This window comes from Taudactylus pleione, unplaced genomic scaffold, assembly GCF_031769625.1.
Source record: "Taudactylus pleione unplaced genomic scaffold, aTauple2 ptg000897l, whole genome shotgun sequence".
Taxonomy (NCBI): domain Eukaryota; kingdom Metazoa; phylum Chordata; class Amphibia; order Anura; family Myobatrachidae; genus Taudactylus; species Taudactylus pleione.
Window position 1 is genome coordinate 1432613 of NW_028285298.1, and position 27636 is coordinate 1460248.

Sequence of the window (27636 nt, forward strand, 5' to 3'; positions counted from 1 at the left end):
CACAAAAGCTGTTTGCCTGCACTAAGTGCAGGAAGAAATTTACCCATGCTCGCTCCGAAGGGTCTTCCCTGTGCGAGACGTGTGAAGCAGACAGTGCTAACACGCAGTCTGTCACTCCCTCCTTCATAAATAGTTTGGCCGGGATCATGGCGGACCTTTCTTCTGAATTAGCCGCTTCCCGTAGGGAACGGGAGTCTGCCAGAGATCTACCTGGCACATCTCACCCTTCTTTTCTAGCAGAACCAGCGTGGGCTCAGAATTTAGTCCGCTCGGTGAATAGCCTTGCTCAAGTGATGGGTTCTGCGTCTAAAGCTCCTGAAGCTACGGTAAGTCGCTCATCTAAAAAGAGGGCTCTTCCGGCGGTTCTCCAGTCGGATGAGGATTCGGCAGCGGATCACTCGTCTCAGGAGGAAGGGGAGATGCTGGACGAATCAGACGTAGAGACTTACTCACAAGAACCTGAGGCATTGCAAGATATTGACGCACTCATTCTAGCGGTAAGGGAAGTTCTTAAGATTTCTGGCCAGGAAGCTCCAGAATCGTTAGAAGGCTCCTTATTTGCCAGGTCACAGAAGATGGCCGTCACATTCCCTGTTTCTCTCCAGTTGGACGAACAGATGACGGCAGCCTGGCAGAATCCGGACCGTAAATTCCAGATTCCTAAGCGCTTTTTCTCTCTTTACCCATTTCCTGCGGAAAATAGGAAGAGGTGGGAGACCCCGCCACCTGTGGATTCTTCGGTTTCTCGGTTGTCAAAGAAGACCACGTTACCTGTTCCAGGAGCTACTACATTGAAGGAAACCTCAGAGCGGAGATTAGAAACCACTTTGAAATCCATTTATACGGCCGCAGGTGCACTTCTCCGGCCGGCCTTGGTAGGATCTTGGGTCAACAAGGCTGTGGAAAAGTGGGCGGAACAATTGACTGAGGGTCTTAGATCCAGCACTCCGCGGGCAGATCTGATTACCTTGGCAGAACATATTCAGGAGTCTGCTGTATACTTAGGAGACGCCTCCAGAGATATCGGCCAGGTAGGCGCTAGGATTTCTGCTTCGGCGGTCTCTGCTCGCCGGGCACTTTGGCTTCGTGCCTGGCAAGCGGATGCGGAGTCAAAAAGAGCAGTGGAAGCTCTTCCTTTCACAGGCGATATTTTATTTGGTCCAGAGCTGGACAAATGGATCTCGCTGGCCACTGGAGGTAAGAGTACTTTTCTACCTTCATCAGCACCTCCTCCGCGTCGCTCGTTTAGGGGACCTTCCTTTCGTTCCTTTCGAGCATCGGCAAGATTTCAGGGACGATCGCGAGGTTCGTCTTCAGCGGGGCGAGGAGGCCGTGCTAGAGGACGTCAAGCAAATATTGGCCGCCGTCCAGATCCCAAGCCAGCAGACAAGCCTGTGGCATGACGGGCTCCCATCCCATCTCGGAAATCCGAAGGTGGGGGCTCGCCTCCAGCATTTCTCGGAGGTTTGGAGACTGACTTCTCCAGACACTTGGGTTCGAAATCTGGTATCTCAAGGGTACAAGATCGAGTTCGCTTTCACTCCTCCTGGGCGTTATTTTACAACAGGTTTGCCCGTCGATCCCTTGAAGCAACTAATTTTGTGTCAAGCGATCGAGAAACTTTTGCTGGCCGAGGTCCTTGTGGCGGTTCCCACTGCACAAAGACAACAAGGGTTTTACTCAAACCTTTTTGTGGTTCCGAAACCAGATGGGTCAGTCAGACCCATTCTGAATCTGAAATCCTTGAACCAGTATCTTTCATTTCACAGGTTCAAGATGGAATCTCTCCATTCTGTCATTGCGGGACTAGAGGCAGAAGAGTTTCTGGTGTCGATAGATATCAAGGACGCCTATCTGCATGTCCCAATTTGGGTTCCTCACCAGGCTTTCCTCAGATTTGCCATCAGGGAAGCTCATTTCCAGTTTCAGGCCCTGCCATTCGGTCTCTCGTCAGCTCCCAGGGTATTCACCAAAGTGATGGCCGTCATGGTGTCTCACTTGCGCTCTCGGGGGGTGACGATAGTTCCGTACCTAGACGATTTACTCATCAAGGCTCCGACGGCAGAAGTCCTTTTACACCAAGTGTCCCTTACACATCAGATTCTCATTCAACATGGATGGATTGTGAACTTCCAGAAGTCTCAGTTGATGCCGTCCCAGAGACTTCAGTTCCTAGGAATGATTCTAGACACTGTTCTGCTTCGTATATTCTTGCCAAGGGACAAGGCCCTAGCCATACAGGAGCTGGTTCGTCTAGTGCTCAGACCCAGGAAAGTATCTGTGCATCTTTGCATCCATCTCCTGGGGAAAATGGTGGCTTCCTTCGAGGCCATCCAATTCGGCAGATTTCACTCCAGAATATTTCAACTGGATCTTCTGTCTCAGTGGTCCGGGTCCCACCTACAGATGCATCGGCTGGTGCGTCTGTCTCCCCGGACCCGCATATCCTTGCTCTGGTGGCTTCGGACGGAGCATCTGTTAGTGGGTCGGCGCTTCGGAATTTGGAATTGGACCTTGGTCACCACGGACGCCAGCCTCCGCGGATGGGGAGCGGTGGTTCTGGACAATCACTTCCAGGGGCTTTGGTCGCAGCAGGAGTCCCTCTTACCAATCAATGTTCTCGAACTGCGGGCAGTCTACAGAGCTTTGATACAGGCTGCTCCTCTGTTACGAGGACTTCCGGTTCGGATACAATCCGACAACGCCACGGCAGTGGCATACATAAATCGCCAAGGGGGAACCCGCAGTCGGATGGCAATGAGAGAAGCCAGTCGCATCCTTCTGTGGGCAGAAAGACACGTAGAGGTCATTTCCGCAGTGTTTATTCCGGGGGTCGACAACTGGGAAGCGGACTACCTCAGTCGTCAGGATCTTCATCCCGGGGAGTGGTCTCTTCATCCCGAGGTCTTTCATCAACTGGTTTGCAGATGGGGGAAGCCACAAATAGACCTGATGGCATCTCGGATAAATCATCAACTACCCCTTTACTGCTCCAGGACCATGGATCCGGCAGCGGTGGGAGCGGATGCTTTACTGATCCCTTGGCCGTACAGCCTTGTGTACCTGTTCCCACCGTTTCCGCTCCTCCCTCGGATTCTCAAGCGGATCAAACGAGAGTCGTCCACCGTCATCCTAGTGGCTCCGGATTGGCCTCGTCGGGTTTGGTACTCCGATCTTTTATTCCTTCTGGCAGACGAACCTTGGCCTCTTCCGCTACGATCGGACCTTCTACAACAGGGTCCATGTGTGTACCCGGATTTACGGCGGCTTCGTTTAACGGCGTGGCTATTGAGACCGCCATCCTAAGAAGCCATGGAGTTCCTAGGTCGGTCATTCCTACCATGCTTAGGGCTAGAAAACCGGTAACATCAGCGCATTATCATCGCATTTGGAGGGCTTATATCTCCTGGTGTGAAGGTCGTGGATCCTCCACTTCCTCTTTTCATTTACCACGTCTTCTTCTTTTTCTTCAAAAAGGCCTCGATGCGGGGTTACGCTTGGGATCGCTTAAAGTGCAGATTTCTGCTCTTTCTATTTTTTTTCCAGCGTCGCCTAGCTCTGATTCCGGAGGTTCAGACCTTTTTTCAAGGGGTACTTAGAATTCAGCCCCCCTTTGTGCCATCCACGGCTCCTTGGGACCTGAATCTTGTTTTATCTTTTCTTCAGTCATCCACCTTTGAGCCTTTGCAGGAGGTGGAATTGAAGTATTTGACTTGGAAGATGATCCTTTTATTGGCCCTGGCTTCGGCCAGACGTGTGTCTGAACTTGGAGCCTTGTCCTGCCGTTCCCCTTACTTGATTTTTCACGAAGATCGGGCGGAACTTCGTACCCGGCCTTCCTTTTTGCCCAAGGTGGTCTCGGGTTTTCATCTGAATCAGCCGATTGTAGTGCCAGCGTTGTCGGACTCTTCTGGGGATTCTCACTCCTTGGATGTGGTTCGGGCACTTCGCATTTATGTGTCCTGTACTGAGGGGCTACGTAAATCAGAGGCTCTATTCGTCCTTTATGATGCTAATCGGCGTGGCTGGCCTGCGTCTAAACAAACTTTGGCCAGGTGGATTCGTCTGACTATTCGTCAGGCATATGTTGCTTCTACTCGACCACCGCCGGTATCCATTTCTGCGCATTCTACGCGCTCTGTGGGTACTTCTTGGGCGGCACGTAGAGGTGTCTCGGCTTCACAGCTTTGTAGGGCAGCGACGTGGTCTTTGGTTCATACTTTTGTACGTTTCTACAGATTTGACACTTTTGCGGCTTCTGCTTCAAATTTTGGTCCTAGTGTCTTGCAGGGCGTTCAGCACTCTCCCCCCCAGGAGGGTAGCTTTGGGACGTCCCCACTGTCATGAAGCTCCAGTGTCCCCTAGTGGATGAAGGAGAAAACAGGATTTTGGTACTTACCGTTAAATCCATTTCTCCGATTCCACAGGGGACACTGGACGCCCACCCAGTGCTTCTTGCCTGTTCTCAGTTGCTTGTTCTGCTTCAGTTCTGTTGCAGTTTTGTCTGTTTTTATTGTGTGACTGTTTATCACTGCAGCCTGCTGTGTTCTTGCAGTGTGTCAGTATGTTGGATGTTTCTTTTCCTGTTCTCCTTCTCTTTTCTTCAGTCTGTTCTCCGTCTCCTCTCGGACTCAGTTCTTTAAACCTGGGGTTGATGGGGCATAGAGGGGGAGGAGCCAGTCACACTTGTAGATTTTTAAAGTGCCAGGCTCAACTCAACCCACCGTCTATACCCCACTGTCATGAAGCTCCAGTGTCACCTGTGGAATCGGAGAAATGGATTTAACGGTAAGTACCAAAATCCTGTTTTCCCTATCAACTTTTGTTATAATCTCAATTATTCTCATCCACTGACTCTGCGTCGTTCTTCTCTTTCAGCAGAGACCCCAACGCCAGCCGAGCAGCCTGTAAAAGTCCAGAGCGTGGAAGACTTTGTTCCGGAAGAGAGCTTAGATCGCAGCTTCCTGGAGGACGGCTCCGTCCATAAAGAACAGGAGAGAGCGACCTTGAGAAACAGAGATAGCGACAGGTACAGTAAGGATCCAACTCGCACCTAATTGCATTGACCTATTGCGTTGTGTGATGCAGTCTCTCTCCTGCCACATTAACCTTAAACTACTACTGCTGGGTTCCGGCTCAGACAAACTCCTCCATTGTGTAACATTGCCCGTCTCATTGCAGCGACGGGGATGTGCCCGGGACAAACCCCATGGTCGCTGGCTTTCAGGATGACTTGGATCCTGATGACAGAGTAGCCATGAAACCTACACTGGCTGTCATCCCTAGTAAGAACATCGCCCTGTCCAGCGATGACGAGGGGCCTACTCCCACTCTGCACGTCACAAGAGATGAAGACATCGACACGGACATATACACATGGTGAGCTGTGTGGTAGGAGATACAAGTAAAAGGTTCATACACCACGTTCATATCATTATACTGGTGTTTAATGTTCCCGTCACGTTGTAATTGTATAAATATAAACGTATTGCAGTTTGCTGTAAAATGTGGCATTTGTTTGAGTACATCGTTTCTTTCTTGTTATTTAATTTTAAAGTATAAATGGACTAGGGACGATAGTGTTACAACGGCATCATCCTTGTTCATTAAAGTGGTTTTCTGCTTTTAGTGTTTTACACAATCTCCCCTCAGCCACCCCCTCCCCATACGTCATCGGCGACCATTTCCTCCATACTAGTATGGATTTGAACAGTTAAGAGAATGCCGGTTACCGCACCCGACGCTAACCAGCATTCTGCGACTAAAGTGCCGGCCGCAAGGCTGTCTGCACCGCGCTAAGCCGGAAAACAGCATCACAGCCCGCATTTAAGTCGGACTTAAGAGTTCGATCAATTAAATAGCTCCTTCCCGCATTGTGCTGAATTGAATCTCCTTCAAAGAGGGTAAAAATATAGATTTACAAAACATAGACTTTTATAAAAAAAAAAAATTAAAAAAGTTTACTAAGTACCCAGTTTAGTTCGTCTGGCTGCCCCTCTGCCCTGTTCACAAACCTGCAATTCCTCTAAGACTGCTTTTAAGAAGTTAAGATTTCAAGTTTGTTATTTTTTTCCAATCATAAACTAAATATTACAGAACTCCTGTTTCTGCAAATACACCAGTTATGTAACCAAGCTGTAATGCATTTAGCTGTTATCGCACAGTCTGTTAGCCCTTGGGGGCCACACAATGACTATTGGCTACAGATTCACTCCCTCTGATGCTCCAAATGCTTGCAGCAAATTAGGTGGCTGCTGTCCAGCTCCGACTTGGCAAGGGGTCTTTCGGAAATTGCCTGGGAAGTATTCTCCACACTTAGTGACGTATTGATTGGTATTAATCGGCTGATTGATAGTTGCCCGTCTCCTGCCAGCTGGTAATCTCTTGTAAGCAAATACCCCACGCCATGTTATCAGCTCATAAATCTCTTAGCGACACAAGAAAAGAGCAGCGTTGTCCTAATATAGCCCCGACAACCTCTCTCTTTTTCCTCACACTGACGTTTGTTCATTATTAGAAGTCTAAGCTGCATTATTCTTGTGAATGTTAGTGCCGTACATAGAATGGCTGCCCCCATTGCATGGAAGCCACAGACGCATTTGAAGGCGTCAACACGTTTCTGGTTCTAGTGTGTTACTTTTGGGGATACTTTTGAGATGCCGGGAAGTTGCTGATAACTGAAATCGCCGTATTTCAGGAAAGCCCCTGATCCCTTTGCTCCTCAATCTGGCCTTGAGAAACAGAATCCGGCACTGTCGGCGGGCCAGGCCACCACCAAAACCAAGATGGGCAAAGCCAAGGTCCAGGAGGACTCCGAGAGCGATCCGGAGGGACCGATCGCCACACAGATGCTCTCCTTCATCATGGATGACCCTGATTTTGATAGTGAAGATTCTAACCGGGTTTCTAAAACGCAGGTGAGTCCAGACCCTCAAGTCGGAAATATTACGAGGAACGTGATTAAACGTCAGGGACGGTTTTCCTTTGCAACTTTAAGCCGTTTTATTTCTTTGTGATTTTTTTTTTTTTTTAGCCTTTTCGGTAGACTAGAGTAATACAGATCTATGCGGAGACTATCTCCTTAGTTGTCCCTGTTAAAACACATGATGAATTAAGGCTCTGTTCATGTAGGAGGTGTTCCCGGTGCTGAATAACTTGTCCGACAGCTCCAGCGAAGAGATGGGCTCTTCTCACCCTCCGCCGACGGCAAAGCCCGTCCTGCCCACCTTCAAGACGAGAGAAGTCTCTGACCTGTTTGGTCTGGGGATTGAGGAGAAGGTGACCAAGGACGGCGAGGAAGGTAACTCTCTACAGCAGCTAAGTGTCCTTGCTGCCCGACCAGCCCAGCTATGTGTGTAGTTGCCCTGGATGGAATGGGTATGTAGTGCCGGCTGTTGGGGGATGCCTCCTGTCAAAATACCGACAGTGGCATCCCGATGGTTGGTATCCCGACGGGTCGGGTAAGTATACCTACCCTCCGCCTAATCCTCCGCACCCTAACCCTCCCCGTTAGTGCCTAAACCCAAGTCTCCCCCCTTCGTGCCTAACCCTAACCCTCCCCCCGAAAAAAAACTAATGCTAACCCCGCTGCGCTACCTAAACCTAACCCTTCCCCCCGTGGCTAACAGCTAAGATGCCCCGTACTTACCTGGTTTGGTCTGGCATCTGTCTGTGTTCCGGCACCAAGATTAAGATGAGCGTCGGTATTTCGATGCCTTTCTTAAGTCCCGTGTCAGACTTCCAGCGTTGGGATTCAGAAAGGCGGCATCCTGTCCGCCGGTCTCCTAATTACATCCCCCCTGGATCTCCCATTTCTGATTCATTGTTTTTCTCATTTGTGTTTCCTGCTTTATTTTCCAGACAAGGGGACCAAGATCACCAAGGAGAAAACTAAAAAAAAGAAGAAGAGCAAAGAGGTAAGCCGTCCTTTATCGCGATTCATTACAAAAAAAAACGTTCTGCAAGATACAGTGCATCCGGAAAGTATTCACAACGCTTCACCTTTTTCCACATTTTGTTATGTTACAGCCTTATTCCAAAATGGAATAAATGAATTTTTGTCCTCAAAATTTTACACACAGAACCCCATAATGACATCGTGTAAAATGTTTTTTGCGATTTTTGCAAATTTAATTTAAAAAAAAAAAAAAAACAACGCAGAAATCACATGTACATAAGTATTCACAGCCTTTGCTCAATACTTTGTTGATGCAGCAATTACAGCCTCAAGTCTTTTTGAATATGATGTCACAAGCTTGGTACACCTATCTTTGGGCAGTTTCGCCCATTCCTCTTTGCAGCGCCTCTCAAGCTCCATCAGGTTGGATGGGAAGCGTCGGTGCACAGCCATTTTCAGATCTCTCCAGAGATGTTCAATTGGATTCAAGTCTGGGCTCTGGCTGGGCCACTCAAGGACATTCACAGAGTTGTCCTGAAGCCACTCCTTTGATATCTTGGCTGTGTGCTTAGGGTCGTTGTCCTGCTGAAAGATGAACCGTCGCCCCAGTCTGAGGTCCAGAGCGCTCTGGAGCAGGTTTTCATCCAGGATGTCTCTGTACATTGCTGCATTCATCTTTCCCTCTGTCCTGACTAGTCTCCCAGGTCCTGCGCTGAAAAACATCCCCACAGCATGATGCTGCCTCCACCATGCTTCACTGTAGGGATGGTATTGGCCTGGTGATGAGCGGTGCCTGGTTTGCTCCAAACATAACACCTGGCATTCACGCCAAAAAGTTCAATCTTTGTCTCATCAGACCAGAGAGTCCTTAATGTGCATTTTGGCAAACTCCAGATGGGCTGCCATGTGCTTTTTACTAAGGAGTGGCTTCTGTCTGGCCCACTCTACCATACAGGCCTGATTAGTGGATTGCTGCAGAGATGGTTGTCCTTCTGGAAGGTTCTCCTCTCTCCACAGAGTGACCATCGGGTTCTTGGTCACCTCCCTGACTAGGGCCCTTCTCCCCGGATCGCTCAGTTTAGACTGCCGGCCAACTCTAGGAAGAGTTCTGTGGTTCCGAACTTCTTCCATTTACGGATGATGGAGGCCACTGTGCTCATTGGGACCTTCAAAGCAGCAGATATTTTTCTGTACCCTTCCCCAGATTTGCGCCTCGAGACAATCCTGTCTCGGAGGTCTACAGACAATTCCTTGGACTACATGCTTGGTTTGTGCTCTGACATGCACTGTCAAGTGTGGGACCTTATATAGACACGTGTATGCCTTTCAAAATCATGTCCAATTAACTGAATTTACCACAGGTGGACTCCAATTAAGCTGTAGGAACATCTCAAGGATGATCAGTGGAAACAGGATGCACCTGAGCTCAATTTTGAGCTTCATGGCAAAGGCTGTGAATACTTATGTACATGTGATTTCTTAGTGTTTTTTTTATTATTAAATTTGCAAAAATCTCAAAAAACTTTTTACATGTTGTCATTATGGGGTATTGTGTGTAAAATTTTGAGGACAAAAATGAATTTATTCCATTTTGAAATAAGACTGTAACATAACAAATTGTGGAAAAAGTGAAGCGTTGTGAGTACCGGATGCACTGTAAATCTGACACTAGGGGGTTAATTCAGTTAGTTGTGAAGGGTGCAAGTTGCTGGCGTAAGTCATGTTAAACGCTGCCAACCCCGCAACTCGCAGCCTGATCTGACTCTGGACTCGTGGATTTTTGTACGTGGAACAAACCCGCCGTCCGGCTTTACCGTAAGTACGGCTGCAAGTAATTTGCTTGTAATTGAATTGACCTCTAGAAATAGCTTAGAAATTGTGTTGTGTAATGGAAGCACACAAGGATATATTATTGTTGTGTTCATTTAACACTCCAAGATCACAGCAAACGCCATTTAAAGATCTTTATTCCAAGTAGAATTTGCGATGACTTGCTTTTCTTCTGAAGAGCAGACAAATTCGATGACCCAACTAGAAGATAACCATGATACCACAGTTCCTGAGCGGGAGAGGGGTAAGACCCCTGAATTGTACTGTTTTTTTTAATAACGCACGTTAGCATTAGGGTTACAGCAGGATGTGACCTAACGTCCCTTCCCTTATTTGTGGACAAATTGAGGTTCTCAGTCTTCGGTGTTTGATCTCCTCAATCCCATCTGAGATTTTTTTTTTCCATTTTCCCAACAGGCTCCAGAAGAAGAAAAATCGACCAAGAAAAAGAGTAAACATAAGAAGAGTAAAGAGAAAGAGGAGGGGAAGGAGGGAAAAGAAGAGAAGAAGAAAAAGCCCAAGAAGAGCAAGGGGAAAGATGAGTTTGACGAACTGGAGGCTTTCCTTGGTGGAGGTGCACCCAGCAGGCCACGTTCAGGCGGGGAATATGAAGAGCTCTAGGTTGCCCATTGAGATACCTCCTCCTCCTTATTCGCTATGGGTCCGGATCTCTGCTTCCCTCAACACACGTTCAATCTAGAGCCAGCACAACCTTGTTCTTTGGTATGGTGATGCTCGCAGCTGGAGTACAAGAGTTTCTAGGTGATGAGGAACCAGTGGTCCACCTGACTTCCCACCTTCTCCTTGACCACTTCCTTCACTAGATCTTGATTGATCATGTCTCCTTATCCAGAGCTGGGCTTAGGAGAGGAACACTAAAGGAGTATGACTGGCTTGTGGTCACATTCGGGAGAGATCTGCTCCTATTGTCCTGTGAGGATTTCCTCATTATGTACCTGGACCTAAAGGAGAACATTTATTCTGAATCCATTCCGGTCACCGCTGGTGAAGAGCAGGAACCACCCCTGGGTGACTGGGGTTGGTTGTCCTCATTCACATAATATACAAACCAAAAAAACCATAACAATGGCCACTCTGCACTAAACCACATGCTGCTTGATAAGTCACTACACACTTCCAGCAGTCTAATTCACTAATGAACTCGTTCAGCCTGAAGGACCAGCTCAACGTTTTACCCTTGGTGTCCAAAGTTACTATTACCAACGTGTCTCTGACGGCAGCGATCTTTTTTTTTTTTTCTCCCCACCGGATTAGACGTTTGGTCATGCTCAGTGTTCATTTGTATTGCCGCAGATGTTTCGTTGGAAGAATAAGCCCTACCACATTTAATACCACTCTTTTGTTTCTTCTCTCCATTCATAATTTAAGTCCCGTAATTTTAGGGATTGTTTTTACCTTGGCTTGCGGTTGGCAGTAAAATTGGGTGCCGGCCTCTGTGCCACGGACGGACATTCTAACTTAACACCAATATAACTGGAATTCCCCAGTTGAAATAAAGTTTATCAAGGGGGAAGCAGAGAATTATTGGTTTTAATCATGAGGAAGAGGCTGGGGAAAAAAAAAAAAAAAAACTTTTTGAATTTACCATTTTTGTTTTGTGTTGTTTTGTAGTGTATTTGTTTAGTAGGTCCTTTGTCCCCATATATGTTGTCTGTCCCCTCCCTTCACGGTTGAAATGATGAGGTACTTTCTAAGATGGACTAGCTAATTTTTAATTTGACGTCAAAAGCGTTCTGTTTTCAGAATCGTGAGACTATTTCCGACCCCTCTCCCGTTCTACAGGAACTTGTACAGACAGTTGCTTGTCGAACTACAGTGTGTATATTAAATTTGTTTGCTTCCGAAAGTTACGGTACTCCAGAGATGGAAGGGGCAGGTGCTGCTCTGCCCCCCCTGTGTGTCACTCTCCCAGCTGCATAGCTTAACTGGGCTCCATCGCTTGCACCGAGTGGTGACAGCTGTTCTGCGGGCTGAGAATGAAACCTATCGGCTCACGGAGTCTAGCATTAGTTCCTAGTGAATTGAACAGCAGAACATTGGTGCCTGTGTCCTCTGTGTATGCGATGGGCCGGGCAGATACTGGATTAATGTTACATACCCAGTTTACAAAGGTGTTATCCTATTGCTCCCTGCTCCCTGCTCCAAAGTGCTGCGATCTTTATGTGCGGATTTTTATTTACGGAACTCAGTGCTGATCTATTGGTCCAGGTTTTGCTGTCGGAGGATCGGATGATGCTTTATCTCAAGGACGGGATCCAGCATCTCCCGTTCTCCGTGTTATTTATTGATACACCCGGCTGCCCATCGATCCATAGACCTTTCTCCCACACACAGTGAACGGATTCAGAAAATTCCCCCTTATTGTGACGGCTGGCAGGGAAAAGATACCTTCAGTAGATAAAATTCCCTGCATACATTTTGTTCCGTCGGCTATCGGGCTCCCTCGTCCAGGCCCTCGGGGGGGATCCGTGGCCTCCGTTTGGCACGGGACGGTTATCATGCGCAAATTGGCATGCGCCCAGGGCACTGGATGGGGGAATAACGTTCACAGTTCAGGGACTGTTCTGCTTTATCTCATTGAATACCTGACAAAATAAATGACAATACATTGTGCGTAATGTTTGGTGTCTTACTCCAGCCCAGTTCATTTGCAAAGAAGTGGACTAGGGAGTCACAGCATAATCTACATCCACAGTATTATTCATTGTTGTGTATAGAGTCTCAACCGTTACAATAGCTACCCTGGTAAGGGTCATTTTCCAGCTCTGCGCTGACTTCAGGCCGGCTTTGTTATAACTGATATTTATATCATATCCCCTCCAGCCCAGAGAACGGTCTGCACGCCCGGATTCTCCTCGTATTCCTCTTTATCCATCTGTATGGCGGCCGCAAGGAATATGTTGCTATGGAAACCCTGGATTCCCCCACAGTCTGGGAACATCCCTCCTGCCACAGCCTCTATATATAGTTTCACTAGCAAATACTCACTCTCCACAGTATCAGCCTTTACCACGGAGCACCTGAAAGAGTCATTAGCGCTGGGTTAATTAACCGCTTTTGTGGCCGTCTCTGATTAGCCAGAAGTATGGCGGTTACCCATCTAGCTACCAAGGGCTATACAAATATGGACCTGGTACATAAACTGTAGTTTTACGTGGAGCCAATTACATTCCTAATCCCATCCCAAGTACTAATATCGGGCATGGTCAGGTAGTCAACAAGTCATAGCACACCCCTAACTTTAATCCCTCTCCTAATGTCCTCCAGATCTGTGAGGTCAACAAATAAGTGCAGGAATTTGATATGGAAGATCAGCTTCCTCTAATGGTTATAAACCAAGAAGGTCGAGAGAGCTTATTATTTGATCAGGATGTAGTCAGTATCCAGACCGCCAGGATGCCGACGATTAGAATACCGGCTCCGTAATCCAGGTGGCCATCAGAATATCAGCTCCGGAACCCAGGCAGTAAGTGTCGGAAGTTCCAAAACGCGGTCCTCAAGGTTCCCTAACAGTTCATGTTTTAGAGATATCCAACCTCTGGCACAAGGGGGAAGGGTTCGGGTTAGGCTTCGGGAGGAGAGGGTTAGGGTTAGAAGACTTATCTAAATCTGCCAGGGTTCTGACTGTCGGGATGCCACTGTTGGTATTCTGGGCCTGATTCAGAGCCGGACGCTCTGAACAAGCGCCCGCTCTAAATCAGGGCGTGTTTTTTTTTTTTTTTGCGAGACGGCCTCTTGGACACTCGCATAGCTGTGGGTTACCACCCACAGCTTATGCGAGCGTCCATGATGATGGTCGCGATGGTCAAGACCCTCGCGACCATCTGGCTTGCGACGAGGCCCTGCGGTAGGGTCTCGCTGCCGCAAGCCCTGGAGTGAATCGCTCCCACTGACATCTCTATGATGTCAGTGGGGCCGGACCCAGGCGGTAGGCGTTCCCATGGGAACGCCTCCGTCTGGGCAGCCACGCCCACCAAAGGGGGCATGCTGTCAATCACCATCGACAGCACGCCCCCTTTGGTGCGAGACCCATAACGACGGCTACCCCGTCGTTATTCGGGTCTCGTGCATGCGCACGTCGGAGCCGCCTCCGTCGTGCGCATGCGAATTTGGGAAACATCGACCCGCTTGCGAGCGGGTCTGAATGAGACCCTCTGTACCCAACCCATTTAATTAAAGCCTAAACCTAGTGTATGGTAGAATAGAGTGGCCATTTTACTTAAAGAAATGATGTTTCTTTCAGTCAACATGAGTAACTTGAATTGACGGTACTATAGTGGACTATATATGATACTCCTACTTACATAAGGAAAATACCCCCTTTGTTTTTTTATTACACGTTTGCATAGCAGTCTGCCATAGACTTCAATCCTGCGTATTGTCCTTTCCGCAGTCCTCACCCCATTGTTACCTCTCTCACACCAACCCCCTCGATACACCATTCATTTTACATCACACTGTTAAATATAGGAGGCTTTAGATTGTAAGCTCTGCTACACCTTTTATCGTAAGCACAGGCCAGAAAACTATAAGAGTTTCATGAGCAGGATAGTCCTGTTAGACCAAGGCATCCAAGGAGTAGCTGTGGATTACTCTCCGCCCTGAGAGTGGGACCGGCACGCGTTTGTAGGGCTTGGCACTCTGCTGCCTGCAGCTTAGAGCTTGGCAGTCGGAAGCGGGGGCACTTTATAACCTTGGCACAGATTAGTAGAGTACATGACGTTCTAACATTATTGCTGATTTCAGAGCAGCGTTACTTAGATTTGCAGCTCAATTTAACACTAAAGGGGTATTTTATAGGAATCTGAAAATGGTCTTTGATGGCCTAACCATACAATTTCACTTTGTACACTATTAAAACTGGTTATTTAGAAAGTAGCCCTTTTTTTTATAGTCGTTTTCTGTTAATTTCCTACATTTTTTTTTTATATGAATGTCTGATTCAGTCTAAAAAAATATGCAAAAAAGCAACTGCGTGACAAGTCGCAAAGATCTGATTGATGAAGTCCCAAGCACTACGCTCCTGTCATTTTTCAGGTACAGCCTGTAAATTACTTATTCATTCTAGATTTCATGACCATACTGACTGCTAAGATCAGATCCGTTGTAATCACTGCTGGAATAACTTAGATGGACAGCAGTCACAATAGTGACACCTAAAGGCTGAAGGAAATACTACACTTTATTAATAGGGTTCTACAGAGTCCCTCGAGAGAGGATGCCCGGGTTAGGCATCGGCCATAGTTGCTGCGTCACTGTGATCCAGCGCTGACTGACACCGCTGGGGGCTCTGCACTTGGGGCCTGTCCTGGCTGCAAGCCGCCATGCTGCGCATTTGATGGACATCTGAATTTTTAGTTCCTTGCGTGATCCTGTACTGCACTGTATTATCATAGCACATTATAGTGTAGGCCAAGTTATTATGTGCTATCCCAGTAATTAACTTTGACTGTCAGGGGAACATGGAACCCATGAACTCAAAGGCTGTAAATGTGGCAGTTGAAGGACAAGATGTTGGCCAAGTGCAGAGCATTTAGCAATTTATGGAAGTGTGCCAGGCTCCAAATACTAAAATCCTTAAAAAATGTTTGCATTGAGAAATGTGTATACTCAGCCTATACTACATATTAACACCAGACCCTTTGTTCTATTACAGTTGTTCTAAAACTCGGTCCTCAAGACCCCACACAGGTCACGTTTTCCAGGTCACCCAGCAGGTGCATTAATTTCTCAGTGACACAGGTCACCCAGCAGGTGCACAGGTGTAGTCATTACTCACTGACATTTTAAAATATCCACAGGTGGTGCTAATTATATCACTTGTGATTCTGGGAGGAGACCTGGAAAACATGCACTGTTTAGGGTCCTGAGGACCGAGTTTGAGAACCTGTGCTGTATAACAATTGTTTTTTAAAAATAATCTTTGATATAGAGTGGTGCATGCAGGGCCGGCACTATGCCAGGCGGCCCTATGTGACCACCTAAATTTGCCTACTGGTAGTGCCAGCCCTGGTTCTTTGTCCGTGTTAGTAATCAGCTGCTAGTATGGCGCTTGGCTATGATGTCACAGCCTGGCCTCACGCTCCCACGTTAAGAACACGCACCTGATAGGAAGGGATTTGTTGTACATTTGTCCAGGCTATATAATTAAATAATAATAGTTTTAGGTCCAGTCTCCATGTTGTTGTTACCGGTTTCTGGATCTTACATCTCATACTGGTTCCTGGTAATGACGCACCAAGGCTCAGGCTGGGCCCCAATCTTGGAGGTATGCATTGCTGTGACCTGAAAAATCACTTACCTAATGTTTTCATTGGCAAATTAACTGTATAAAACAAATTATTTTCTAATTTTACAAATTAGGATTGGGCATAGAGAAATACCCATCACTACGAACTTTTCCTTGTTAATGCAGCACTGTCCAGTATATCAAGACCTCCTCTAATACCCCTTTTCCACTGCCTAAAAAACCCGGGTAATTGCCGTGTCCAAGGAAAAAATCCCGGTCTACTGACCCTGGATTTCTTCCCGGGTATCGAGCAGGGATTTTAGCGGGTAAAACCTGGTAACACTGTAGTGGAAACAGCTCTTACAGGGGTTTTTGACCCAGGTAATGGCAAAAGCTGCTGATTGGTCCTTCCGGGGTGCTGGCTGCTGATGTAATAAAGGATGTCATTAAAAATGTCATAAAATGTGGATGTCATTAAAAATGACCTGAATAAAGGCCATTTTTAATTACATCCACGGGTTTAGCGGAAATGGAGGCAACCCGGGATGAGGTGCAGTGGTCTAAGCCGGGTACGATCCCATTGGCCAGGATGGCACTCGCCAGGGGCGCCGGCCAATGGGTGGACTTTCCCAGGGGCTTGAACTAGCCCCGCTAGTCTAACAGGCCCCACAAGTGTAGAGCAGACCGCAGTGAGAGTGCTCTGCCCTACACAGTAACAAACAGACAGCCGCCAGCAGTGGCTGTGTGTTTGTTATAGCAGCCAGCCAATGAGAGTCAGACAGACTCTCATTGGCTGCTGCTTCCACAGAGGGAGCCGGCTGGAGCTCACTCATGAGCTCCATCTTCCCCCGCAGCGAGTGATGGGAGAGATGTCATGACGTCTCTCTCATCCCATAGTGCAGAGGCCCGGAGAAGTGGACAGCGGCGGTCATCGGCAGGAGCAGGGATCAGGTAAGTTGCTTTATTTTTTGTGTTTTTTTTTTTTTCTGGCACAGCAGTGTGGCTACTAGGGGGTACTGAATAGGGGGTGGCTGCTACTGGGGGCACTGTATAGAAGGGGCATGTTATGGGGGGGATGGCCACTACTGGGGGCACTGTATAGGGTGGGCCACTACTGGGTGCATTTTATGGGGGAGGGGGATGGCCGCTACTGGGGGCACTGTATAGGGGGGACTACTACTGGGGCACTGAATAGCGGGGGCCGCTACTTGGAGCACGTTATGGGGGGGATGGCCACTACTGGGGGCACTTTATGGGGGGGATGGCTGCTACTGGGGGCACTGTAAGGGGGACTACTACTGGGGGCAATGCATAGGGGGTACTACTACTGGGGACAATGCATATGGGGTACTACTACTGGGGACACTGCATAGAGGGGACTACTACTGAGGGCACTTCCTGAAATTATGGGGGGGGAGGGGGGTACCAGTTCATTACCTTGCCAGGGGCGCTCAGATCCCTAGATAAACCCTTGTACAGACATAGGACACTACACCCCCAACATGTCCTGACCACTGTACATGACCATAATACACATCTATTACACTGTATACAGACATAGGACACTACATCCCCAACATGACCTGACCGCTGTACATGATCATAATACACATCTATTACACCGTATACAGACATAGGACACTACACCCCCAACATGTCCTGACCGCTGTACATGATCATAATACACATCTATTACACCGTATACAGACATAGGACACTACACCCCCAACATGTCCTGACCACTGTACATGATCATAATACACATCTATTACACTGTATACATACATAGGACACTACACCCCCAACATGTCCTGACCACTGTACATGACCATAATACACATCTATTACACTGTATACAGACATAGGACACTACACCCCCGACATGTCCTGACCACTGTACATGACCATAATACACATCTATTACACTGTATACAGACATAGGACACTACACCCCCGACATGACCTGACCACTGTACATGACCATAATACACATCTATTACACTGTATACAGACATAGGACACTACACCCCCAACATGACCTGACCACTGTACATGACCATAACACACATCTATTACACTGTATACAGACATAGGATACTACACAGCCAACATGTCCTGACCACTGTACATGATCATAATACACATCTATTACACTGTATACAGACATAGGACACTACACCCCCGACATGACCTGACCACTGTACATGACCATAATACACATCTATTACACTGCATACAGACATAGGACACTACACTACCCATATATGACCTGACCACTGTACATGACCATAATACACATCTATTACACACTATACAGACATAGGACACTACACCCCCAACGTGACCTGACCACTGTACATGATCATAATACACATCTATTACACCGTATACAGACATAGGACACTACATCCCCAACATGACCTGACCACTGTACTGTACATGACCATAATACACATCTATTACACTGTATACAGACATAGGACTCTACACCCCCAACATGTCCTGACCACTGTACATGATCATAATACACATCTATTACACTGTATACAGACATAGGACACTACACCCCCAACATGACCTGACCGCTGTACATGATCATAATACACATCTATTACACTGTATACAGACATAGGACACTACATCCCCAACATGACCTGACCACTGTACATGACCATAACACACATCTATTACACTGTATACAGACATAGGACACTACACCCCCGACATGACCTGACCACTGTACATGACCATAATACACATCTATTACACTGCATACAGACATAGGACACTACACTACCCATATATGACCTGACCACTGTACATGACCATAATACACATCTATTACACACTATACAGACATAGGACACTACACCCCCAACGTGACCTGATCACTGTACATGATCATAATACACATCTATTACACCGTATACAGACATTGGACACTACACCCCCAACATGACCTGATCACTGTACATGACCATAATACACATCTATTACACCGTATACAGACATAGGACACTACATCCCCAACATGACCTGACCACTGTACTGTACATGACCATAATACACATCTATTACACTGTATACAGACATAGGACGCTACACCCCCAACATGTCCTGACCTCTGTACATGATCATAATACACATCTATTACACTGTATACAGACATAGGACACTACACCCCCAACATGACCTGACCGCTGTACATGACCATAACACACATCTATTACACTGTATACAGACATAGGATACTACACCCCCAACATGTCCTGACCACTGTACATGACCATAATACACATCTATTACACTGTATACAGACATAGGACACTACACTACCCATATATGACCTGACCACTGTACATGACCATAATACACATCTATTACACCGTATACAGACATAGGACACTACATCCCCAACATGACCTGACCACTGTACTGTACATGACCATAATACACATCTATTACACTCTATACAGACATAGGACGCTACACCCCCAACATGTCCTGACCACTGTACATGATCATAATACACATCTATTACACTGTATACAGACATAGGACACTATACCCCAAACATGTCCTGACCGCTGTACATGACCATAATACACATCTATTACACTGTATACAGACATAGGACACTACACCTCCAACATGTCCTGACCACTGTACATGATCATAATACACATCTATTACACTGTATACAGACATAGGACACTACATCCCCAACATGACCTGACCACTGTACATGACCATAACACACATCTATTACACTGTATACAGACATAGGATACTACACCCCCAACATGTCCTGACCACTGTACATGACCATAATACACATCTATTACACTGTATACAGACATAGGACACTACACTACCCATATATGACCTGACCACTGTACATGACCATAATACACATCTATTACACACTATACAGACATAGGACACTACACCCCCAACGTGACCTGACCACTGTACATGATCATAATACACATCTATTACACCGTATACAGACATAGGACACTACATCCCCAACATGACCTGACCACTGTACTGTACATGACCATAATACACATCTATTACACTCTATACAGACATAGGACGCTACACCCCCAACATGTCCTGACCACTGTACATGATCATAATACACATCTATTACACTGTATACAGACATAGGACACTACACCCCCAACATGACCTGACCACTGTACGTGACCATAATACACATCTATTACACTGTATACAGACATAGGACACTATACCCCAAACATGTCCTGACCGCTGTACATGACCATAATACACATCTATTACACTGTATACAGACATAGGACACTACACCTCCAACATGTCCTGACCACTGTACATGATCATAATACACATCTATTACACTGTATACAGACATAGGACACTACACTACCCATATATGACCTGACCACTGTACATGACCATAATACACATCTATTACACACTATACAGACATAGGACACTACACCCCCAACGTGACCTGACCACTGTACGTGATCATAATACACATCTATTACACCGTATACAGACATTGGACACTACACCCCCAACATGACCTGACCACTGTACATGACAATAATACACTTCTATTACACTGTATACAGACATAGGACACTACACCCCCAACATGACCTGACCGCTGTACATGATGATAACACATGTCCATTACACTGTATAAAGACCTAGAACAACTTTTTCAATTTTACTCTAAACTGACCAGATTCAAATTTATCCTTAAAAGAGAAGTCGTTTTTATGAGTGAAGGCAGATATGTTTTTACATGGCATGACATAACAGAGGCAAGAGACACTCTGTGCCTCGTACCTCACACTGTGATGGACAAACAGCTATCTGTAACAGACACAGAAGAGGGTCTATGCAGAGGAATAGACCTGAATCAGCTCCGCTGCGCAGATTGCCTTCACAAGCCTGAGCTTGCTGGTTGCCTGGGCTCCTAGTAAACACAGGAACAATGCTGTAATCATTACACAATCTCACACGATCACATTAGCATAGACACGATCACCTGCACTGCATTAGCTATTAGAAACATAGAATTTGACGGAAGAGAAGAACCACTTGGCCCATCTAGTCTGCCCCTTTTCATGTATCCTTTAGGCAACTTCATCCCTATTTACTCCTTACGTCTCTCTATTGCTTGTCTATCCTCAGAGCCGACCATTATTTCCAGCTCGGCAGGTGTTTAGGGTCTCCCGGCAATTCAAAAAAAGGTTGGTACAACAGGTAGCAATTCTCAGGGGCCCATCTATCAACGATCGCTTTTGCAATGCGATCAGGGCATGCCAGTAACGCCGCTGATCGCATTGCAAAAAGCGATCCTATCAGCCGGATGTATCGTCCAAGACACGCAGGGACACGGGCTCCGAAAGGAGCCCGACTGCACATACGCCACAGCCGGGGAGGGCTAATAGTGCGCGGTGTAGCGGCTAACGCCACCTTCAGATGCCGAGGCCAATATCTGGAATGCAGTTCATTCCGGATATTGGTTACTTTAGCAGCATAGGGACCTATAGCGGAGGCGATTGCCAGCGGCAATGGAGGGATCACAGTGGGTATCGGAGATACCTGCGGCGGGGGTGTGGTATAAGAGATAGACAGTAATTAGTTTGACAATGGCCCGTATTCAATTTGGAGTGAAAACTCAGAGGCCGGACTCTTCGCCGTCATCGGAGGTTTTGCCATCGAAAGGTTATTGCGCGCGGCCCGCCGGGGCTGATGCATTGACATTTTGCGCCGGTGAAAAGTTGGGAGAATATACAAACTCCACACAGTTAGGGCCATGGTGGGAATTGAACCCATGACCTCATTGCTGTGAGGCAGTAACACTAACCATTACACCGTGTGTGCTGCCCATGAATACCATCGATAGCACAAAAACCATCTGTGGTGAATCATTGATGCTTTGCACCCTTCAATAGCCATGGCTGCTGGGGCATGGACGGCTGCGGAACCAATCAATAATGGGGCCGAGGCTTAGCTCCATCCCGTCAAAAAAATAAAATAAAAAAATCATCTCCCACTCGCCCGCCACAGGCAAAACCATCAGCCATCGACAGTTAACCATCGGTGATAGCTAACTATCGATAGTCGATGGACATTCCTAGAGCAGGGAATGATGTGAATGACAGATATAAACTATAAAGCGCTGCTGAATACGTGTGCACTACATAAATAACATTAAACCAGCAGAGCAGGTCAACAATGTAAACGGCTCTGTCTTCTGATATATACACCTGGCTGATAAGCACAGAAGGTAATTAGCTTTTTTTTTTTAGTTTTTTCCTCTATCTACATCTATTAATAGATCATATGGCCCCTGACAGTGGGCATGGGTTGGGTGATACTAATATGAGTTAGCCTGTACCTTTTACCATATAAAAATCAGTTATCTCATGATAATTTTTTTTCTTCATCTCGTCTCAGTGGATTTATAATAAACATGATAATTGATTATGAATGCAGCAGTGACACGGACTCGGCAACTGGCTTACGTAGCTTAGCTCTTTAATATCATTAACCCTTTATTATCCCATTGCAGAGAGATCTATTTATTTCTTTTTGTGCAAATAAGGTCACAGAATGGTTATCGTGTAGCAGTCCTGCCGGATCCATCGCCCTGCCCCCACCCTGCCGGCTCTGCCCCATGCCTCCCTTATTGCCTGGGTAGAGCGTCCTATGGCTCTTTAAACCGCTGTTCCGCCCAGTGGCCACAGGAGGCGCTGCTGATGCTCAAAGTGAAACTCGAATCTTCTAAGGAGGCATCAGAGACTAACAGGTACCTGGGGGGCTCCGGGGCCACGGGGAGACAGCATGGCAGGACCCTCAATACATGGCTGGGCAGTGTGGGGGGCCCTGGGAAGATGGCTGGGGAGAAGGTGGGGGCAGGGAAAGGTTAGAGGGAGAGATGCTTCAATGCAGCACCATTTCTCTGCCATACAGCCTGCATCATATAGGACCATCATCATCACAGATCAGGCTATGGGGTGACACCACATCCTGCGATCATGCTACAGGGGAGCAGAGCATCCTGCAACCAGGGTCTAAGGCAGTAGAGTATCCAGGGTAGCAGAGCATCCTGCATCGAGGGTCTGAAACAGCACAGCACCCTACATGTAGGCTCTAGGGCAGCACAGCATCCTTCATCCAGGCTCTAGGGCAGCACAGCATCCTGCATCCAGGCTTTTGGGCTGCATAACATCCAGGGTCTAGGGCAGCACTGCATCCTGCACCCAGAACCTAGGGTAGCACAACATCCTGCACCCAGGCACTAGGGCAGCACAGCATCCTACACCCAGGCACTAGGGCAGCACAGCATCCTGCATTCAGGCTACACTGCATCCTTGCTCCCGATTAGAGGGTACCACACAATCCCTCATGCAGCATCCAGTGGAGGGGGGTGAGCTCACACGGGATTAATGCTGCCTAATTATCCCATATAATGAGGAGCTTGTTAATGTTGCAGATCGAGAGCCGTGGATCTGTCTGATCACATGAGAGAGACACCGGGATCCATGACAGATCCATCCTGAGGTGTGTGCAGCCATATTTAATGACTTAATCTGTCTATCTGAAATAGTACTGGAAACCACAGTTGTACTGTGCAGCAGTCTATGGCAATGTGTGTATCATACAGGTGCGCGCAATGTTAATTCTGCTCATGTTATGTGGTCACATAAGCAGAATGATAAAAAGAAGTACTCATTTTACACAATATTACATATGCGTAGATTTTCTTATAGCAAAAAAAAAAGCAAACATCTTTCCATAGGTAACATATAAAATAAACAGAGGTACTCTCACTATTCGGAGAACCTTGCTTGTAATCATGGCAGTCAACTTTTTTTTGCAATGATTGTGGATCTCCAGTACTATGCTGCACAAGTTGTGTAGTGGATGGACCAGCTATGTCTGAGTGCCCTCAGCATTTGTGGACATAACGCTGTATCGGTGCCACTGCTAAATACAATGTCTTCCCCACAGGTCTGTATTCTAGAGCGTGCACATAGCTTAGAAATATATTAATCGTTTATTGTTGATTTCCATTTTTAATGCACTTTTCATTCTAATATTCTTTTGGTTCACATATTTTTTTTTTCCAATGAGGAATAATACAGGGTGTGTAGGGCAAGAGCTTGTGGCATATACAGTTATGTTATCTGCTGCATTAAATGGATATGCCACCCTGCCTCGTCAGCGGCATCCTACCATTAGTGACAAAGTTACATATTTAAATATGAAAATATAGATACTGTACCATAAGACCTTCCAACCTAGATAGCGTTAATAGTTTCCTGTAATTAAGCTGCCAGTCTCCCCTGACAAAGTAATCCAGGACATGTTCTGTGCTAATGGTATCAAATAGTAAATACTGGCAGATGACATAATAGATCATTAGATTTTATTAGCGAGTACTGTGTTGTGTAACAAGACCACAAATGGTTTTGACATAACAATACAGTCGCATAGTACTGTATGTGTATCACAAAATAGTATAACGGGCACAAGGCACCACAAGACAGCATAATGCGGCTCACACCTGTGTATGCTGTGGTACAGGACAACATAATGTGACACTCGCCTGTGTATTCTGTGGTACAGGACAGCATAATGTGACTCTCACCTGTATACTGTGGTACAGGACAGCATAATGTGACTCACGCCTGTATACTGTGGTACAGGACGGCATAATGTGACTCTCACCTGTATTCTGTGGTACAGGACAGCATAATGTGTCCCACACCTGTGTATTCTGTGGTAGAGGACAGCATAATGTGTCCCACACCTGTGTATTCTGTGGTACAGGACGGCATAATGTGACTCTCACCTGTATACTGTGGTACAGGACGGCATAATGTGACTCTCACCTGTATACTGTGGTACAGGACAGCATAATGTGACTCTCACCTGTATTCTGTGGTACAGGACAGCATAAAGTGACTCTCCCCTGTATACTGTGGTACAGGACAGCATAATGTGACTCTCACCTGTATACTGTGGTACAGGACAGCATAATGTGACTCACACCTGTATACTGTGGTACAGGACAGCATAATGTGACTCTCACCTGTATACTGTGGTACAGGACAGCATAATGTGACTCTCACCTGTATTCTGTGGTAGAGGACAGCATAATGTGACTCTCCCCTGTATACTGTGGTTCAGGACAGCATAATGTGACACTCACCTGTATTCTGTGGTACAGGACAGCATAATGTGACTCTCACCTGTATTCTGTGGTTCAGGACAGCATAATGTGACTCTCACCTGTATACTGTGGTACAGGACAGCATAGTGTGACTCTCACCTGTATTCTGTGGTACAGGACAGCATAATGTGACTCTCACCTGTATACTGTGGTACAGGACAGCATAATGTGACTCTCGCCTGTATTCTGTGGTACAGGACAGCATAATGTGACTCTCACCTGTATACTGTGGTACAGGACAGCATAATGTGACTCTCACCTGTATATACTGTGGTACAGGACAACATAATGTGACACTCGCCTGTGTATTCTGTGGTACAGGACGGCATAATGTGACTCTCACCTGTATACTGTGGTACAGGACAGCATAATGTGACTCACACCTGTATACTGTGGTACAGGACAGCATAATGTGACTCACACCTGTATACTGTGGTACAGGACGGCATAATGTGACTCTCACCTGTATTCTGTGGTACAGGACAGCATAATGTGTCCCACACCTGTGTATTCTGTGGTAGAGGACAGCATAATGTGTCCCACACCTGTGTATTCTGTGGTACAGGACAGCATAATGTGACTCTCACCTGTATACTGTGGTACAGGACGGCATAATGTGACTCTCACCTGTATACTGTGGTACAGGACAGCATAATGTGACTCTCACCTGTATTCTGTGGTACAGGACAGCATAATGTGTCCCACACCTGTGTATTCTGTGGTACAGGACGGCATAATGTGACTCACCTGTATTCTGTGGTACAGGACAGCATAATGTGTCCCACACCTGTGTATTCTGTGGTACAGGACGGCATAATGTGACTCTCACCTGTATACTGTGGTACAGGACGGCATAATGTGACTCTCACCTGTATACTGTGGTACAGGACAGCATAATGTGACTCTCACCTGTATTCTGTGGTACAGGACAGCATAATGTGACTCACACCTGTATACTGTGGTACAGGACAGCATAATGTGACTCTCACCTGTATACTGTGGTACAGGACAGCATAATGTGACTCTCACCTGTATACTGTGGTACAGGACAGCATAATGTGACTCTCACCTGTATTCTGTGGTAGAGGACAGCATAATGTGACTCTCCCCTGTATACTGTGGTTCAGGACAGCATAATGTGACACTCACCTGTATTCTGTGGTACAGGACAGCATAATGTGACTCTCACCTGTATTCTGTGGTTCAGGACAGCATAATGTGACTCTCACCTGTATACTGTGGTACAGGACAGCATAGTGTGACTCTCACCTGTATTCTGTGGTACAGGACAGCATAATGTGACTCTCACCTGTATACTGTGGTACAGGACAGCATAATGTGACTCTCGCCTGTATTCTGTGGTACAGGACAGCATAATGTGACTCTCACCTGTATACTGTGGTACAGGACAGCATAATGTGACTCTCACCTGTATATACTGTGGTACAGGACAGCATAATGTGACTCTCACCTGTATTCTGTGGTACAGGACAGCATAATGTGACTCTCACCTGTATACTGTGGTACAAGACAGCATAATGTGACTCACACCTGTATACTGTGGTACAGGACAGCATAATGTGACTCTCACCTGTATTCTGTGGTACAGGACAGCATAATGTGACTCTCACCTGTATACTGTGGTACAGGACAGCATAATGTGACTCTCACCTGTATACTGTGGTACAGGACAGCATAATGTGACTCTCACCTGTATATACTGTGGTACAGGACAGCATAATGTGACTCTCACCTGTATACTGTGGTTCAGGACAGCATAATGTGACTCTCACCTGTATATACTGTGGTACAGGACAGCATAATGTGACTCTCACCTGTATACTGTGGTACAGGACAGCATAATGTGACTCTCACCTGTATTCTGTGGTACAGGACAGCATAATGTGACTCTCACCTGTATACTGTGGTACAGGACAGCATAATGTGACTCTCACCTGTATATACTGTGGTACAGGACAGCATAATGTGACTCTCACCTGTATATACTGTGGTACAGGACAGCATAATGTGACTCTCACCTGTATACTGTGGTACAGGACAGCATAATGTGACTCTCACCTGTATTCTGTGGTACAGGACAGCATAATGTGACTCTCACCTGTATACTGTGGTACAGGACAGCATAATGTGACTCTCACCTGTATATACTGTGGTACAGGACAGCATAATGTGACTCTCACCTGTATTCTGTGGTACAGGACAGCATAATGTGACTCTCACCTGTATACTGTGGTACAGGACAGCATAATGTGACTCTCACCTGTATACTGTGGTACAGGACAGCATAATGTGACTCTCACCTGTATATACTGTGGTACAGGACAGCATAATGTGACTCTCACCTGTATACTGTGGTACAGGACAGCATAATGTGACTCTCACCTGTATTCT

General features: G+C 46.6%; 1 protein-coding gene across 1 annotated transcript in view; it reads left to right on the forward strand.

The window, feature by feature from the left end:
• Nucleotides 1–12361, forward strand: part of RABL6 (RAB, member RAS oncogene family like 6) — a 53706-nt gene extending 41345 nt beyond the window's left edge. Inside the window, exons 11-16 of the mRNA XM_088459196.1 lie at nt 4879–5029; nt 5182–5379; nt 6698–6917; nt 7132–7300; nt 7861–7916; nt 10145–12361. Coding sequence (XP_088315322.1) covers nt 4879–5029; nt 5182–5379; nt 6698–6917; nt 7132–7300; nt 7861–7916; nt 10145–10348 — 998 coding nt within the window. The 3' untranslated portion in view covers nt 10349–12361. The remainder of the gene's footprint in view (nt 1–4878; nt 5030–5181; nt 5380–6697; nt 6918–7131; nt 7301–7860; nt 7917–10144) is intronic.
• Nucleotides 12362–27636: the final 15275 nt, after the last annotated feature.